The sequence below is a fragment of the Vanessa tameamea genome, chromosome 28 (genome assembly GCF_037043105.1).
Source record: "Vanessa tameamea isolate UH-Manoa-2023 chromosome 28, ilVanTame1 primary haplotype, whole genome shotgun sequence".
In the NCBI taxonomy this organism is placed as follows: Eukaryota; Metazoa; Arthropoda; class Insecta; order Lepidoptera; family Nymphalidae; genus Vanessa; species Vanessa tameamea.
Window position 1 is genome coordinate 618,317 of NC_087336.1, and position 18,183 is coordinate 636,499.

Sequence of the window (18,183 nt, forward strand, 5' to 3'; positions counted from 1 at the left end):
CAATAATTACTTACTGGTAACCCGTGCATGTCCGTCTGGGGAGGTACCACCCACTCATCAGATGTTCTACCGCCAAACGGCAGTACTCGGTATTGTTGTATTCTGGTTTGACATAAAATCTTAGTTCCCAAAACGGTTAATATTTCTTATAGCGCCATTGTCTACGTGCAGTGTTGACCAGTTACCATCAGTTAGCCCATTCGCTCGTCCGCCTACCAACATCATAAAATAATATATTTGCAAAACCTAATAAAAAAATCATTTATTTGATAAAGATGTTATGCCTTGAAGCAGAGTACACATTCATTCATCACACACATACAAGCTAGACTAGTCTATGGTATTTAAAGACTTACATAATAAAACAGCACACTATTAATCGGAATGTGTGGTAACCCTAAGCGTCAAGCCCCATCTCCCGCGGGACGATTTATCACAGCTGGGGTGAGAGTAAACAATATCAAAACCGAAGTGGGAATTTAAATTAGTTATATCGTTGTCAAGAAGTGTCTGCAATACGCTTAATGTGACCATTCGTTTAGTTTTCACTGGGGCTGAATGAAACTGTCCTCAAAAATTCCAAAATTTACAGTCATCACAAAACGCAGACACTCAGACACGGAGGAATTCAAAGACTAAAACTTATATTTTGATGGTAAATTGCAATACCGAGAAATTTGGGAAGTGAGTCCTAATCTTTTAAAAAAATGTCCGAAATGTTTTCTCCACTTTTTAAACTATCACTTTTGTAGATAACCAGGGAACCAATTCTACCAATTTATAACGGGGATGATTTTATTTCGATCAAACTTTGTTTGAACTGCTACTGAATCGTTATGTGGAATAGTAAAACAGCAACACTGTATTATTGTGTTCCGGTTAGAAGGGTGAGTGAGCCAGTGTAATCACAGGCACAAGGGACATAATATCTTAGTTCCCAAGGTTGGTGGCGCATAGGTGATGTAAGGAATGGTTAATATTTCTTACAGCGCCTTTGTCTATGGGCGGTGGTGACCACTTACCAACAGGTGGCCCATATGCTCGTCCATAAAAAATAAAATAAAAATAAAAAAAATTTAAAGGCCACAAGATCTAAATTGCATATCACCGTAAATCGATTTACAACATTTCACGAGTTATAAACGAAGTGAGTTTTTATGGCTTTTATTTGTGTCAAGAAGGCACAGATTATTTCGCGCATGTCGCAATGCGATGGAGAAGACACGATGGAGATTGTACGGTACGAGATGAAAGGTTCAATTTAATTTCGAAGGCATAATAGTTGTAGACTCTTTGTAAATCCACAACCTAAAACAACACAATAACAAAATAAGTATTATCATTAGTCAAAACACATAAGAACAATCACAAAACCATTTACAGCATAATCTTATGACATTAAATATATTTACATAAAAAAATACAAATTTTATATCGTAAAGGTGATGATAGTTTTTCCCTTTCTATCACAACTGATTTGACATTCAAAAGAAAGAGACAAAATTGTTTCGTTCCTCACCGTCTAAACCGTAACATATGTTTTGTTCATTATTATCTCGGCTCTCAGGCCTCCTCTGTCAAGTAACCTCTAAATCTCCTACTACTGACGGTTTTGAGCAGAAGGTTTGGAGATTATTCCTCCATTATTAGACCAGCTAGTGCAGGTTTCCATCATGAACCAGATGATTTGTATTTAACAAATTAAGCACATGAAATTTCAGTGACGCTTTTGGGTCTGAACTCGGAATCATCGGTTGAAATACAAATATTTCGTCTCTATATAATATTGTTCTGATGGCATTTGACACATGCCGAAAATTGGATTGGAGATTATTAAGGGTACAAGCGGAACTTGGATCACATTTCAATTGTGCGGATAAGTCGACCGTGCTATTGCATCCGGACGAGAACCGGTCGGTGATATTGTTTGTCCCGGATATGTGAACAAAATTATATTTAAAGAAATAATATTTATTCTTTGAGAGAATTATATGGATACTCATTTAACTTACTTTTAAATCAATGTAAACTATAGGCCCTCAACTGCAAATTCAATTATAATTATTTGACCAGTAGAGGCTCTGTACGAAGTTCTTAAACTCGAAAGTCACACACGAACGTGATATGTCATTGATTATGACAATTATAAAATTTACACAATATACTCATCAAAATGGCGTATCAACATTTCACAAGTGAGATACAAAGGTCATCAAAGTCGCACTACTTGTGCTAAAATGGTAAAAGTACATTGAGTAAAATGTCCTTAAAATTCTGCCATTTTCCAAGACATTTCAAAACATAATTAATTTAATTGTAAATCGACATAAGCTTAACATTACTAATATTACCCAAAAAAGCATATTCTACAATACATATAATTTATTTTTATTAATTACTAATCATTAATTATATCTTCCTGATTACCAAGAGTAGGAGTAAGATATTGATAAAGATACTGGTTCATCACCAGGCCTGAGAATTAAATTTGTTATAATATTAGGCTAGCATTATTTAAACAAACATTAATAAGTAACGCGTTCATTTACTTTATTTTAGTGAAACTGAAGAATGTACTTAAACATATTTTTTCTTTCCCAGGCCACCCCCACTTCTTCAACCAACTGTCTTGTGGTCTGGACATCATCTCCCTGGCTGGCGAATGGCTGACGGCTGCCGCGAACACCAACATGTTTACATATGAGATAGCTCCTGTCTTCATCTTGATGGAGAACGTTGTTCTGGAGAAGATGAGGAACATGATTGGCTGGAAGAATGGTGACTCTATTTTGGCTCCAGGTAAGAATGAGATGCAAAATATAAGTAGATTATATCTTTTGTCTTATAGTCCAGAGATGGCTCAGTGATTAGAATACCTGAATGGTAACCGAAGATTTCGGGTTTACTAAGAAGTTTGGTAGATTGGTCACCTGAATGTAAGTGGTCCATGTTAATGAATTTTAGTATTGTTGTATTCCGGTTTAAAGGGTCAGCGAACCAGAGTGACAAGAGCCGTAAAATATTACATACATATTAGTTCCCAAGGTTGGTGGCGCATTACAATGTCAGAGATAACGACTTCTTACCGTTGGGTGACCGATTTTTTGGTTTGTGAAATATTAAAAAAAAAACAATTTTTAGATCATTGAAGATTGCTGTTCTCATATTTATATTTATAATCATAAAAAGTATTCACCTTTTTTGTCTTCTTCATCAGGTGGTTCTGTTTCGAACCTATACGCCTTCCTGGCAGCTCGGCACCACAAGTTCCCCCAGTACAAGGAGAAGGGTCTCTCCAGCATTCCTGGGCATCTGGTCATGTTTACTTCTGATCAGGTAATATTTATTCCCTCGTTAAAGATAGTCAGCCAAGACTAGAAACGTCTTCTAAGTATTTCAATCATTATTTTTCAAAAATAGTAAATTTTTCAGAAGATTATTATTTTTTTCGGAAAAATTCGAAATAAATTTATTCCAAAATATTTAATAACGCAGTAGACGTATATAAATACGACGGATTCTCTTCTGTGCAGTGCCATTACTCGGTGAAGTCCTGCGCGTCTGTCTGCGGTCTGGGCACGGACTACTGCGTGTGCGTGCCCTCTGATGAGAATGGGCGCATGATTTCCAGCGAGCTGGAGCGGCTTGTGAAATACCATCGTGACAGAGGAAATGTTTGTATCTTCAATTGAGATAACTTTATTTCAGGTTCCGTCTTTAACGTTTATATTTTTTCAAACACTAGTATCTGTCTGTCTGCTTCATACATCTATTCTACAATCCGTTATCCGTAGCCCTTTGATCTGTAAGTAACAAGCCAATGGTTTTCTGAATAGAAAATCTTAGCCATGGTATCGTAGACAATGATAACCGCTTTTTTTATCATTTTTGATATATATCCTTTAATTTACAAAACTAACTAAATAATAATAATACAGTATACTATTCAAATAATAATAAAAACCCGCTGGAGCGTGCGTAACATCATAGTGAAGCACCAAAAGCGAATACAACATTAAAAGAGACTACAAACTGATGTTAGAGCGAAACGACTCTTTTTTGTAAAAAAAAGGTGTGCCAAAAGTGCTGTCACTTTAATTATTGCATTTGATGTAATCTTATATATTTCATTCAGGTACCGTTCTTTGTGAACGCGACGTCCGGTACAACGGTACTTGGAGCTTTCGACCCTCTGATGGAAATCGCGGACATCTGCCAGAAATATGATCTCTGGATGCACGTTGATGTGCGTATACCTAATTAGATGATTTTCAATTTCCATAAGACTGAATACTAATTATAAAAATATGATATTTTTTATAGGCGGCATGGGGAGGCGGTCTCTTGTTTTCCAAGAAGTACCGCCACCCTCGTCTCACTGGCATCGAACGGTAAGTCTTAGTTAGCTGTAAATGTAAATGTAAAGACTTGATCGATTGTGCCAAAATACTTGGCTATGTAGCGCGAAAAACACAACAGTCAGACACAGACGAAAGACTAAGTTTTTATTATCTGGACTTAACACGGGCTGCAAAACTTAGCACCTTTATCAAATGTCAGTTATTGAAATTAAAAAAAAAACATCTTACCGCAATTGAGCTTGATTTAATGATTGTGGATATTATTAAAAAAATCAACCGATGGTCTAGTGGCTAGAAATTAGAACTCGTAAATCTCAACCAAAAATCGAGAATTCCAACGCTTGGTAGCTTTACGAAACGTAGTGAGGTAACATTGAGGATTTAAGCAACAAAAACTTCATTCAACAACAAGCTGTTCGACTTCGTGCGCGTTTGAATTTAATAAAAAAGCGTGACTTTTTATTATTAATTCTAAAATAAAAGTAGCCTAAGTTACTCCTTATTACATCAGCTATCTGCCAGTGAAAGTCCCGTCAAAATCGGTCCAGCCGTTCCAGAGATTAGCCGGAACAAACAGACAGACAGACACACAAAAATTGTAAAAAATATTATTTAGGTATATGTACCGTGTATACATACATATGCATTTAGTAAAAAGCGGTTATTTTAATATTACAAACAGACACTCCGATTTTATTACACGTATAGATAGGCTCTTTGCATAATCACTTAAAACAACTAATCGTTAGTACTAAAAAACTACAGTAAGATTGTCAATACGATCTTGTAAAAAAACTTCAAATTGAAGGAAGTGTAGTTTATTCTGTAATTTCTCACACATAAGTCTCTTAGTTTTCCTTGAATTCAGCCATTTAATCCCATCTTTCCACCATTAGCCGCCATCAATCATGGCTGTTAAATACTGCACTGGGGATAAGGGAGGCAAATGCGAGAGGCGTGCGTAGTGGAGCGAGTGACAATGACATAGGGTTGCCAACTTGCCTGAAAATATTTAATTTGCTTATTATTTATTATCTTTTTTTTTTTTTTTTGATGAATCGATAAGTAACTAACTGAATCACTATTTATTTACTAATTAATATGTACATTAATGTCCTTTATAAATAAATCACATAAAAACGCGTGGATTAGGATATTTTCAATATATATTTTCATACTGAACGTATAAATTTAGTTGCAGTTTATTGACATAGGTTATGTTAAATGTTTCATTGATGGAAAAGAGTAACAACTGAGTTTTTGGTATATAAACATATGGAATCGGTAGCTTTAAGTTTAATAGTCAATGAATCATTGCTTATAAGATCTTATTTTAATACTTATCTAACTACCTTAATAATTATAGTGATTTTGTTTCTGATGCATAATATCATAGTTGAAAAATCAAAGTCAAAGTCAAAGATCTTTATTCAATATAGAAGTGTTTACACTTGCTTATTGATTGTCAAAAATCTACCACCGGTTTGGAATTTAGCACCTCGGACCTGAGAAGAACCGGCGAAAGAAACTCAGCGGGATATATATATTTTTTTATTTTTTTTTTAACCATTATTATGTACAATGATAATTATATTTTAGTTATTTGAAGCAGCCTGGTGGCGATCATTTCATTCCCAAGGTGTGCAGTCAACTAAAATTTGACAGTTTGACATCACTTTAAATTACCATACTTTATACAATAACCTTAAATTCTCTATTTCTCACGTTAATTGTCTAAATTTAATCTTAAAACTGCAAAGCGCTTTTATTTTTACTATAACTGTTCTGCAACGCACTGCATCTCCTGGTAAAAGTTTTATGTGTATTGATTTAATAAGTTTTTTTGTTAGAAATTACAAAAACGTCACCAATAAATACTTATGAGAGTAGATGTGACAACCCTAACAATGGATTAATTCGCACCGAATGAATGCTCGCACATCACATCTGTACTCCGAACTCTGACATTTTAAGACAGACATTTTATTTAGAGATTTTCGATATTATATTAATTGCGATACTGGAAATATCTTCATGAGGTTTGTAATTGTCATGGGTTCCGATCTCTACGATAAGATTCTACGATTAGTATTAATTTGGCCTATTAAAAAATGTTAAGCTCATGTCAAAAAAACATTGATAAATAAAACATATTACTCAATACAAGATTATATTAAATATAAAAAAACGTGGACCTAGTAATTGTTGAGATCTAGGTAGGAAATATAATAAATAAAATTGTGGAAAAGAGTATTGAAATTCTTGTCGGTAAATAGAGTCTACCAAGACTCTTAGAGTTTAAAAGGTAGATTCTACTTACCAAACTTTGTAACGTAGCTTTTATTTTATTCAAAAGTGCTTTTATGAGCCTACTTAAATAAAGAATACCATGATTTTGAAATAACCTGTAATCTATGATATAAATCTATATAAATGTAATATATTCAAATTATTTATTGGCCTGATATGGTTTTACGAAAAGATTTACTATTAAAAATAGTTTCATGTACCTTATAAATTCATGATAAAAATTTCGTGTCCTAAGCTTAACTGGTGGATTGATTTGTGGAGCCAATCCTCGGTGTAAAATGAAGTCACGGTTACCATAGCTTGCATAGCTTGCACAAAGTCCTACCACCAAGTATTTGATACGAGTATTCCTAAATTTTATAATTATTATTATCAATATGGTTGATCACTCTGACATTACAAAATAATCCATCAATGAATTTCAACTTTGTCCTTGTCGAATACTAAACATACTGAAAAGCTTGCAAAGTTTCGATTTTTCGTGAAAAAAAGCACTTTTTTATCCACCCTTAGTTAGGGCTGAAATCAATTAAAGTTCCCTGAGGGTGAAAACAAAGCACATAGCTCCACTTGCGCATTTAACGCGTGGAAGGAAATGGCTGAATTTACACGGTAACGAAACTATTGACGATTATTTATTTTATGGTATATTTATTTTTAAAATTTGTAGATACTTGTGCAAGCCAATCTGGGTAAGTATCACCATCATCATCTACTGATTTCATATTCTACCGCCAAACAGCAATACTTAGCATTGTTGTGGTTCGGTTTGTAGAGTGAGCCAGTGTACAGGCCCAAAAAACAATATATCTGACTTCCCAAAGGCGATGGTGATATAAGAAATGCTTAATATTTCTTACATCGCTAATGTCTATGAACGGTGGTGATCACTTACCATAAGGTCGCTCATTTACCTACCACCAACCTATTCCATATATAAAAGTCATCTTATATACAACCCATAGCTTTATATATCAATACAATATCGTATAGACATTTCATATAACCTATTCCGCGGTGAGTTTCGAGTATCTTATACAATACCTCCACAGTACTGATAGATAAATATTCAATTTGATTCTGTTAAATTCAATTAAGTATTCCTTGTTAGGACCTACTTGACATATATTCGTATTTGACCGTTTAAATGTAAGTTTTGTTTTAAATTAACGTCACCGATTCGCGTCGGTGTGATAGTCTCTCAAAACACGTTCTCCCTAAAATGTAAGCCGGGATTAGCGTAAAAGGCGAGCGAGAACACAACTGTGTCAATATAAGATAGTCTAGTATTTGAATTAACATTAAAAACGCATTAAAAGTTTTATTTTTAATTTGTACGATATATTTTTGACTTCAATTAGGAAGAAGAAATATATATTGTGTACAAGGTTACAACAAAAAGGTTAAATACAATTTAAATGATTGTGTTACAGGGTACGTTAACTATTGAACTCGATTTTCTACCATTCGTTTCCGAAATATGATATCACATTATTTTTATGTCTTTATTTAAAAATAAATAAATAAATTTGGTACCGTCGTTACTTCTGATTTTCCATAACACAAGTGCTTTAGATACTTACATTGGGATCAGAGTGATGTATGTGATGTTGTCCAATATTTATTTATTTAAAAAAAAAAAATTTTATACATATTATTTTAAAGATATATCATAAAATTATATTTTTATATTAGTTACTTACTGTCATTATAAAAACAATTTTATCTTTTGAATAATAATAGGTTTTAATACTGTGCCTGTTGTTGTTATAAAATAACGTTATAAAAATTTAAAAAAAAATAAATAAAATTATTGGTTCATTGATTCACATACTATAGCACTTGAGCCATCTCTATTAAAGTAGCAACTTTATACTTTAAATATTACAAAGAGCTTTAATTCGTGGTAGGGCGGAGCAAGAGCTTCTGCGTAGATAGCATATATTCTACCGCCAAACAGCAATACTAGTATAGTTCTGTTCCGGTTTGGAGGATAAGTGAGCCAGTATAACTATGGGCACAAGTGATCTCAGCTACCGAGGTGTTATGAGAAATTATTATTTTTTATATATGATATATATTTATAAAATACCATTGTCCATGTGACCACTTACCATCTGGTATCTCATTTGCTAGTCCGCTTATCTATATGATTTAAAAAGGTTTAATAACGAGCATTTTTTTATCTGTAACAGAGCTGACTCCGTAACCTGGAATCCGCATAAGCTGATGGGGACACTCCTACAATGTTCCACCGTGCACTTCAAGTACGAGGTGAGTAAACATTTACATTTTGAATCTATCATAATTTCTATACGTATTTACGTAGTAAGAACTATTTGCGAACAAAAGTAAGTATGGCAATACTACTGTTAATATTTTTAACTCCAAAGACATTACATTTGATGGTTTGTATTAAGATCATTTGTTTATCTGTACCAAAATACTCTACATTTTCATATGCACACCAGAAATAAACATTACTATTCTGTGACGCAGAATAAGCCTACAAAATTCAATTTATTTAATTAAATATACATTTTATTTTATGTTATACTGTATTAAGAACGACGTAACAAAAACCCGATTGGATTTATCCGTACGTCGGTGTTCGTTGCCAACACTTATAGACTTAAAACTTTACAATAAAAAAAAATAATAAAAAAAAACATTTACATATCAAATAAACAATCAATTAGAATTAATTGTTTGCTTTTTATCTTAAAATAGCGACAAGTGAATACTTATCAACCGACTTAGAAAGGTGCTCGACTAATAACAGTATGATTAGTAAAGTATATCTTTGATTACATTTTATTACGTTTTATTTATATGTTAAATATATCATTTATGTAATGTTATTATGTAAAAGGTGAATTATATAATACTATTTAACGCCTGTTTCACTCTCGTTTTAGAGGTTAGTCGTTAGGCTATGTCCTTCCTACCTAATACCAAATGTCATGAAATTCGATTCAATGATTTGGCCGTAAAAGAGCAACAGACAGTCAAAGCTACTACAACATTTATAATATTAGTATATATAAATGTTTTTATTTAAACTTGGATAGGTAATCTATGTTAAAAAATAAATATTAATAAATAACATATAGGGCATGATAAAAATTATTTTAACTCGTTGAGTAATAAATTATCATCCAAAAGACATCAATGTTATTTGTAGTATATGGTTAGAGCTTAAAGAAAGTCAATCTACCCAAACATTCCTTTAAAATATTACCATAATCTACCACCAACGTCAATTGAAATGAACGGAAAACAAACATCTGCTCCAGTAGATAGCGACCCTTTTAAATGCTTTGCATAACAATACGCTGACAAGTGTTATCTGTGGAATCCAGTTCTAGTTTGACAGATTTGTGCAAATATTGCTTATATTTAATCTGTTTTAATTTAAAAAGGCGGGAATTCAATTTTTTTCATGCTAAAGATTTTGTTTGTCAACGGTGCTTCAATATAAGATAAAAAATATTTTTTTATTAACAAACTTATATATTAAGTTGACGGAGAGATATTAAATTGCTTTTTTTTTGCTCCCTAAAACGAACAACAAATATGTGTTTATTACTATGGATTCTCAATGGACTTGATGATTTTTTTTTTTATTTATAGATTTTTTGAAAATTTCTTTGTTACTTGTGCATGTTACTTATTCTGTGTTATACTGATCGGGACATAGATAGTTATGAATTACTTTTTCATTGAATTTGTTATATTTTAATTCATAGAATTGTAAAGAATTTTTCACCTAAGAATAACAAGTGAAAGAGGCTCAGAGGGATCCCGGAGGTGATCATTTCATTCTCAAGGTGTGTAATCTATAAACTGACTAATTTAACTACCCTTTGCACACAATCGTTCCTTTATGTATATTTTTATTCAGGAGGTGAGACCATTTTAAAAAACTGACTATACGATCTCATAAAAGAAGAATCATTCTTACAATATTTTTTTTATATCTTTCCTAATATCATAATTGGTCTACAATTTTTACATGTTTGCATTCCTCTTACAAAAAAAAAACACTTGTCATAAAATTAGACAAATCAAGTCAACCGCACTGAATGAAATTAATTTGTACTGTCCCGATTTCTTTCGCGTTTGGCTGATTTAGAACATACAACAAATTGATAAGGGTGATTTTCCCCTGCCAAGCTCCAAAAATATGCCGTCCACGTCAACACAATATGCTAAACAATAAATCTTCACAAACTCCGCCTTCTTCGTAAACTTTGACAGTAGTTACGGAAAGTCAAACATCGATAACTTTTAACTCTCGACATCGATAAAAAAAACTGTTACGTATCGAGCAGAGTTTGATTCAAGTTTAAATTACAAGCTGAATTATTTGCTGAATTTCCGCTTAATAATACAATCAATAAAACATTCATCAAAAAATCAAACATTCTTATTCTGCTTCTAGTATACGTTTGTAAATATATAAGTGAAATATAAGATTTGTATTAAACATTATTTATTATAATACCAGTATTTATATGTATCCATTATATAATTATATTTACTGTCTACACGTGTTATTATGACTATAACGCGGTTGCATAATTGTTGTCAAGATGGCTATCTTAGGAGTAACAATCTAAGGAGCCTGTACCCATTATCGTAAATTTAATAAAATAGACAAGTTACATTTAATATCATGGATCTCAATGAGCTTTACTTTAAATAGTTTGTTAAATGACGATTCAAAAGTGCTTGTAAAAGCCTACTTGAATAAAGTATAATGTGATTTAAGTGATTAGTTTTGAGTGATTATGATCATTGACGTTGCCTTTCAAATATGATTTACATTTAAAAAAATATTATTAAATAAAGCTTAGTATATTGTACAGGATATACTAATTATTATTTAAAAGATTATATAAACCATACAAAAGCTTGAAGCTAGTTGACAATATAGAATACATTTATATAATTGTATATGATTATTATTTCAATATATGTTTAAACCTAAACTATATTTTTGATAAATTAAATGAATAATTTAAGTTAAAAAAACGTTATCGTATTCATTTTATCGATATTAAAATAAACACATCTTGACATCACTAGAGCATCTGACGATGGCACGTGCCGCATTTAATTAAATTCCTCTCTCGACACTTTCTAACATATGTTGCCAATTGGGCCCCTTTTCCTCTTTTCGATAACATTACAAAACCGACCTTACCCACCGAGTAATAAAGTCCAATTCCGTTTGCAAATATTTTTCAATTTGCTTTTACATTAAACTGAATTCTGTGACGAATGGATTAAAGTTGATTTTTGTTTAAGCATTATATTTAGATATTGATAAATTGAGTCTTATAACGTAGATAATAAAGGCGCTTTTGAAATGATCCAATGAAGAATATTAGTTGCAGATTCCGTAGCACGGCTGTGTTTGATGGTGTTTTCATGGCGTATAATTCGAAGTTTATGTTGTGTATAATTTTGGATATAAGGGGATTACACGGAAGTGTTTGTTAACAGTGGAATGCTGTCTATATGTTTAAGTTTTAGCTATGAAATATAATAACATTCTGGCTAATTTATTAACATTGATGGTGAGCGTCCAAATCCTAAGAAAGTATTCAAGTATTATGTTAACACAAGTTTAACTATTAAACGCACGTCAACCACATTAGAAATATTACTTCTTAAGGCAAACTAATAGTGAATCTTGCCATCGTGATCTAGAAACATCGAAATTATGTCATAGCGCCATCTAGTAACCAGAAGTTGAGTAACATGCAACAATTTACTCTTGTAAAACACTTTGAGAACAAATGGGTCTACACGATTGGGACTTATTGTTAAAAATATAAACGGCAGCGGTGAGAAACTGCCCGGTCTTTGGAGAAAAGGGATGCCCGGTACCAACTAGCTTACGGTAAAGGAAAGACATACTCTCTGTAGATGCTATCTCTGTCTGTCTTCATTGATTTGACATCTGCAGAAAAAAACATCAAACATCACTGTTCAGCTAATCAACCTAAATATAATTTTAGTAAAAAGCCTTTTACGACACATTTAGTTTTAATTTCGTAGCTTCGTAAATGTTCTATAAATATTAACAATTTTGCTAGACAGACGTATGTTTATCTTGTGCTCATCTATTATTTCACCTGATAAACCAATATCTTTACGATGTTTGATCACCACTGACCTCGAGACCAAGTGAAGAATTACAAATTTAAATAAATTGTGGTGCCTACTTGGTTTGAACTCGCAATCGTCGGTTAGAATTCTGGTCCTAACCACTACACCAAGCTCTGATAACGTTATTAAATATTATATTGTAATATTGTAGTTTATTGCCGGTTCTCTTCGATAGAATATACGTTCCGAACCAGTGGTTAACAGCTCTACGCTAAATATAGCTCTGTACAATTACGATTTAAGAGTGCTTGTAAAAATCTACTTAAATAAAATATATTATGATTTTACTTGTTTTGTCATCAGTACCATAAATCAGTGCATAATTTCAGCTCCATCGTTATGTGGAATTTAAAATTAAGTTGTAACCTTTGATCCATTCATAACTTAAGTTAAAGAGTTCATAGTAAATTTACAAATATTTCTCAAATGAATAAACTACGAACCTTTCTTTAAATTTTCATTAACATACGAGTAACTGACATAACTTGGGCAATAAGTAATATTTACCTTTGATTTAAATAACATAATTAAATTAATAAATCATAAAACCCCGTAGACGTTCTACGCCGTAGCTCGTAACTCGATATACTCTTAATAAAGAATTATGCTATATTAATAAAACTGCAGATTTCTATCAAAATGTTTTCTTAAGCAGTAGGTTGGTTATTGCAGGTTAGTGGATAAATGTACCAGAATTTTCCTATAGGATTAGTAGAATGATCCTTCACTTCGGAACAAGCAAGGTTATTAAAACTCAGAGGGTCTTCCTCCGATTCAAAGTACCTATTCCAAAACCAAACGTTCTATCCAGGGCATCCTGCTGAGCTGCAACGCAATGTCCGCTGAGTACTTGTTCATGACTGACAAGATCTACGATCCTCGCTACGATACGGGCGACAAGGTGATCCAGTGCGGCCGTCACAACGATATCTTCAAGCTGTGGTTGCAATGGCGTGGCAAGGTGAATATGTTTTTTTATGGCATACAATTACATTAACAGCCTGTAAATTTCCCAATGTTGGGCTAAGGCCTCCTCTCCCTATGAGGAGAAGGTTTGGAGCATATTCCACCACGCTGCTCCAATGCGGCTTGGTGGAATACACATGTGGCATAATTTCGTTGAAATTAGACACATGCAGGTTTCCTCACGATGTTTTCCTCCGCCGCCGAGCACGAGATGAATTATAAACACAAATTAAGCACATGAAAATTCAGTGGTGCTTGCCTGGGTTTGAAGTCGAAATCATCGCTTAGGATGCACGCTTTCTAACCACTGGGCCATCTCGGCTCGTATGTCATAGATATACGGGTAAGAGGACGTGCTCACCACTACCCATATTTATTGGTGTCGTAAGAAGTTTTAACCATTCCATACAACAACTATGCGCCACCAACGTTGGCTAAGATTGTATGTCCCTTATTCGTAGTTAAACTAGCTCACTCACCTTTTGAACCAGAACACAACAATACTAAATAATACTTGAGAAATAGAATATGTGGTGTCTGGAAGGTAGCTATCTAGATGGGCTTACACAAAGCCCTACCACCAAATTACCCTAACCTAAACCTTATACCGTACCTGATGAGTAATGTTGATCAGTATAAACACGAATGTTGAGGAAATACCAAAACAAGAGCCACTTAAAAAAATTAAGCAACGAGTTTATAAAAACTAACGTAATTTGTATCAAATAATATATTTAAATAACTAAACGCCAAATTTAAGACGATTGTATTTCCAAATATAAGAAGTATACGAACAAATCTTCTGTGAAAAAGAAAAAGACTTGTAATTAAGTATGTATGTGTAGGAAGTATACATCTCCCGTGATGTTTTTCTTGAACAAAGTGTTAAAAATGAAATAGTACTAAATAAATGGATACAGATACATCAATAGAAAATATACAACATTGTCAAATTATAAGCCGATTACTTCTTATAACGAAACCACCAAATTCATTCAATTTGACAACTAGTAAAAATAGTTTTTTCTAAATAAGGGTACCTCCGGCTTCGAGCGCCTCATGGACAGGCTGATGGAGTTGTCCGAGTACATGGTCAGACGCATCCGCGAGCAGAACGACAAGTTCTACTTGATCCTGGAGCCAGAGATGGTGAACGTCAGCTTCTGGTATCTTCCCAAGCAGTTGCGTGGACTACCCCATGATAAGAACAAAGAAATCAAGCTTGGAAAGGTAAGATAATATTTCCATATAAAATATATTTTACACTAGTTTCCGCCCGGGGTTTCGGACGCATAAGACGTGACTGGTGTGATAGACATTAAAAATACCTTCGTGACAAACACTCAGATCGTGATAACGACAATTGCATCTCAATAACAAGTTATACCTCGAATAAAATATTTAAAAACAATAAACAACTTTACTGAAGTCATCAATTTAAAAATTGATTCTTCGATGTATTGTAATTTAATCATAGAATAAAGTTTTAAATTTAAATTAGACTTTAAATTTAATTTAACTGATAATAATTCTCGATAAAATTTTAAAGATAATAATTCTCGATAAGTTCAACTCTACATAATGAAAAATTCTATGCATGGTTATTTTTTTAAAACAAAACATTATATTACATCTGTATAAATGCAAAAAAAAACAATCACAGGTTTGCGCCAAGCTTAAGGGTCGCATGATGCAGTCCGGTACACTGATGGTGGGCTACCAGCCAGACGACCGGCGACCAAACTTCTTCCGCAACATCATTTCCTCAGCGGCCGTCACCGAAAAGGACGTGGACTTCCTCCTCAGTGAGATGGACCGCCTCGGACATGACATAATTGTCGACTAAATTAACTTAAATATTTTACACCATGTCCTAAACGAAATTAAAAAATGAATATGTCAATGTTAATTTTAAAATTTAACCGTGCTTTAAATGATATTTGCTGTTTTAAATTATAAATTCTTCCAATAGTATAAACTATAAAGAATATAAATCTATATCAATGTCTATTTTTCGTCTGAAATGTTGACTGTTTACTTCGGAATGTGGAATTGTATAAAATATAATCGTTAACGTTAAAAAAAAAAGTAATTTCGTTGCTTTAAATGGTTATATATAAAGGAATCTTATCGAATTAGAAAAAATACTATTTTTTTTTAATATACAATAAATTAACCGTCTATCGTGTCATTTTGTCCTTAACGTTAAATAATTATATTGACAATGAAAATATATCTAATCGTATAATAAATAAAATGTTAGAATTTTAGTAAATAATTATTATTATAGAAATATAATGTATGCATGGTCGTTTGTGGGAATATTTATTTTTTATAATTTTGGCATTCCGTTATTAATATATAATTAAATTTATTATTATCGAGTGACCGAAACGATATTAATATCAATTTATTATTAGACATAAAACATATATAGTTATAGATTTAATAGATATATATAATTATAGATCATTGAAAAGTTACATTTGTTATGCTAAAAGCTTATATTAGTTTATTAAAAACGCTTAGCGTATATTATATATTATTTATGTTATAAAAGTATTCATATATGTATATTAATATCATTATTTTTACATATTATAATAGCTAATGACATCATAGTATTATATAAAAAAATAAAATATATAAACTTTATTTTGCCATAAATAAATACATTATTACATAATATTTTTTATCTATTATTGATAATATATTATCAAAAATAATTAGAAATAGTTATAGTTAGTTTTAAATAGATCTAAGATTTCTGATTCACGTATGCGGACATATCTCCCGTTTTGCCAATTAAAAAGTATATTTTGTATCTTTAAAACATATTTGGCATAATAGATTTTACTCAGTTCAAAATTCTCAATTTTTTTTTTATAAACACTTTCTATGTAATGTTGTAAGTGTAAATTAAATTTTGTGTAATAATGCAATAAATATATATTCTAAAGAAATTTATACTTTATTAAGTAGAATATTATTATTTCATAAATTTTTTGTTCAATATTAACAATAAAAAAAAACAATAACATTTTGCATTGTCTGCCATATAAATAATCAATGTTATATTAATAAAACTAGTTAAGGGATAAGGAAACCAATTTGTAAATATAATACAAAAATGTGACGATGACAATACTGAAGTAGGTTAGAGTTTCTTTTTTAAATAATGTTTTAAAATTACGGCGTTTAGCCATTGGCGCCATTTATTTCATAGATTAAAAAATATATTCATAAGAGATTTGAATGAAACTGTCTGTCAAATTATGAATTAAAATGTAAATATGTAGCGTGGATTGCAATTAGCTTTTCGTTGTGTTACCATTTGCAATTATCATCATATATAATAAATTTTTTGGTCGACGCCATTTTTGAATATGTTAATACCTTTTTTTACAACGAAAAATATCTCTTATAGTTTATTGTTATACGGTTTTTTATTTATTTATTTATAAAAGAAAAAAAATGTATAAAGCTTGTTACTCGAAATATATTTTCAATGTCAATATAAAATTACGAAAATGGTCTTCCAAAATGTCTTCCTGGTTTATATAATTGTAACGTAGAAACTGTTTGTATGTATGTTCCCTTGAAACGTGTGTATGTATTTTATTAGAGTTTTGGAATGTTTAGAATTTAGATGCGATGTATCTTGAGAATTTTTGATCACTTATAACGTGTCGAAATATTAGCCGATATCTTACTCCAATTGTTGCTATATGTAAAAAACTGTATAACCAAAATAAATGGAATTGTTGTTAGTTTGATATAGTATTATTTACACCCAATATCATACAAAAATATAATTTATATAATTATTTAAACTTCAATTTCAATAAGGAATTTTATTTTGTTATTATTTTGAGATTTATTATATTGACATCCAGGGAAATAACGGCGCAGTCAATGATGTTCTAGTAAAAAAAATCTCTTTGTTTAACCAGATATTTATTATGCTATTTAATTGATATATAAATATGCTGTTTTGTTTCTGATAAAATAATAAAAAAATTAACCTTTTTTAAACTATATTCGAAATACTCTTAATTATTTTGTCTATAAACATTGGGTGTTGGTTCGTAGGTTTTAGGTATAAACGGTAACATTTGTCTTTCCTTGAGATTCAAGTTTTACTGTATATCAAATTTCATTAAATTCGTTTAGCCTTGAAAGCGTAACAGACAAGACAGACAGTGAGTGACAAAATTAAGAACTTTGACTAGTTATAATTCTTAAAACATTTAAATAACATTTGAAATATACCATATCTATACAATACTTGCTTAGTTACTCGAAATACAGGCTTCTAGTTTAATCCACAATGAAGTTATAGGGCCTGAACTGGTCGGAGAAAAGT

At 31.6% G+C, this 18,183-nt stretch overlaps 1 protein-coding gene across 1 annotated transcript in view; it reads left to right on the forward strand.

Annotated features, from left to right (window-relative positions):
• Positions 1-16,139, forward strand: part of LOC113395365 (glutamate decarboxylase) — a 41,808-nt gene extending 25,669 nt beyond the window's left edge. The window contains exons 6-14 of the mRNA XM_064219513.1: positions 2,602-2,799; positions 3,218-3,336; positions 3,534-3,674; positions 4,136-4,246; positions 4,324-4,391; positions 8,867-8,945; positions 13,663-13,812; positions 14,853-15,047; positions 15,481-16,139. Of these exons, the coding sequence (XP_064075583.1) occupies positions 2,602-2,799; positions 3,218-3,336; positions 3,534-3,674; positions 4,136-4,246; positions 4,324-4,391; positions 8,867-8,945; positions 13,663-13,812; positions 14,853-15,047; positions 15,481-15,663 (1,244 nt within the window). The 3' untranslated portion in view covers positions 15,664-16,139. The remainder of the gene's footprint in view (positions 1-2,601; positions 2,800-3,217; positions 3,337-3,533; positions 3,675-4,135; positions 4,247-4,323; positions 4,392-8,866; positions 8,946-13,662; positions 13,813-14,852; positions 15,048-15,480) is intronic.
• Positions 16,140-18,183: the final 2,044 nt, after the last annotated feature.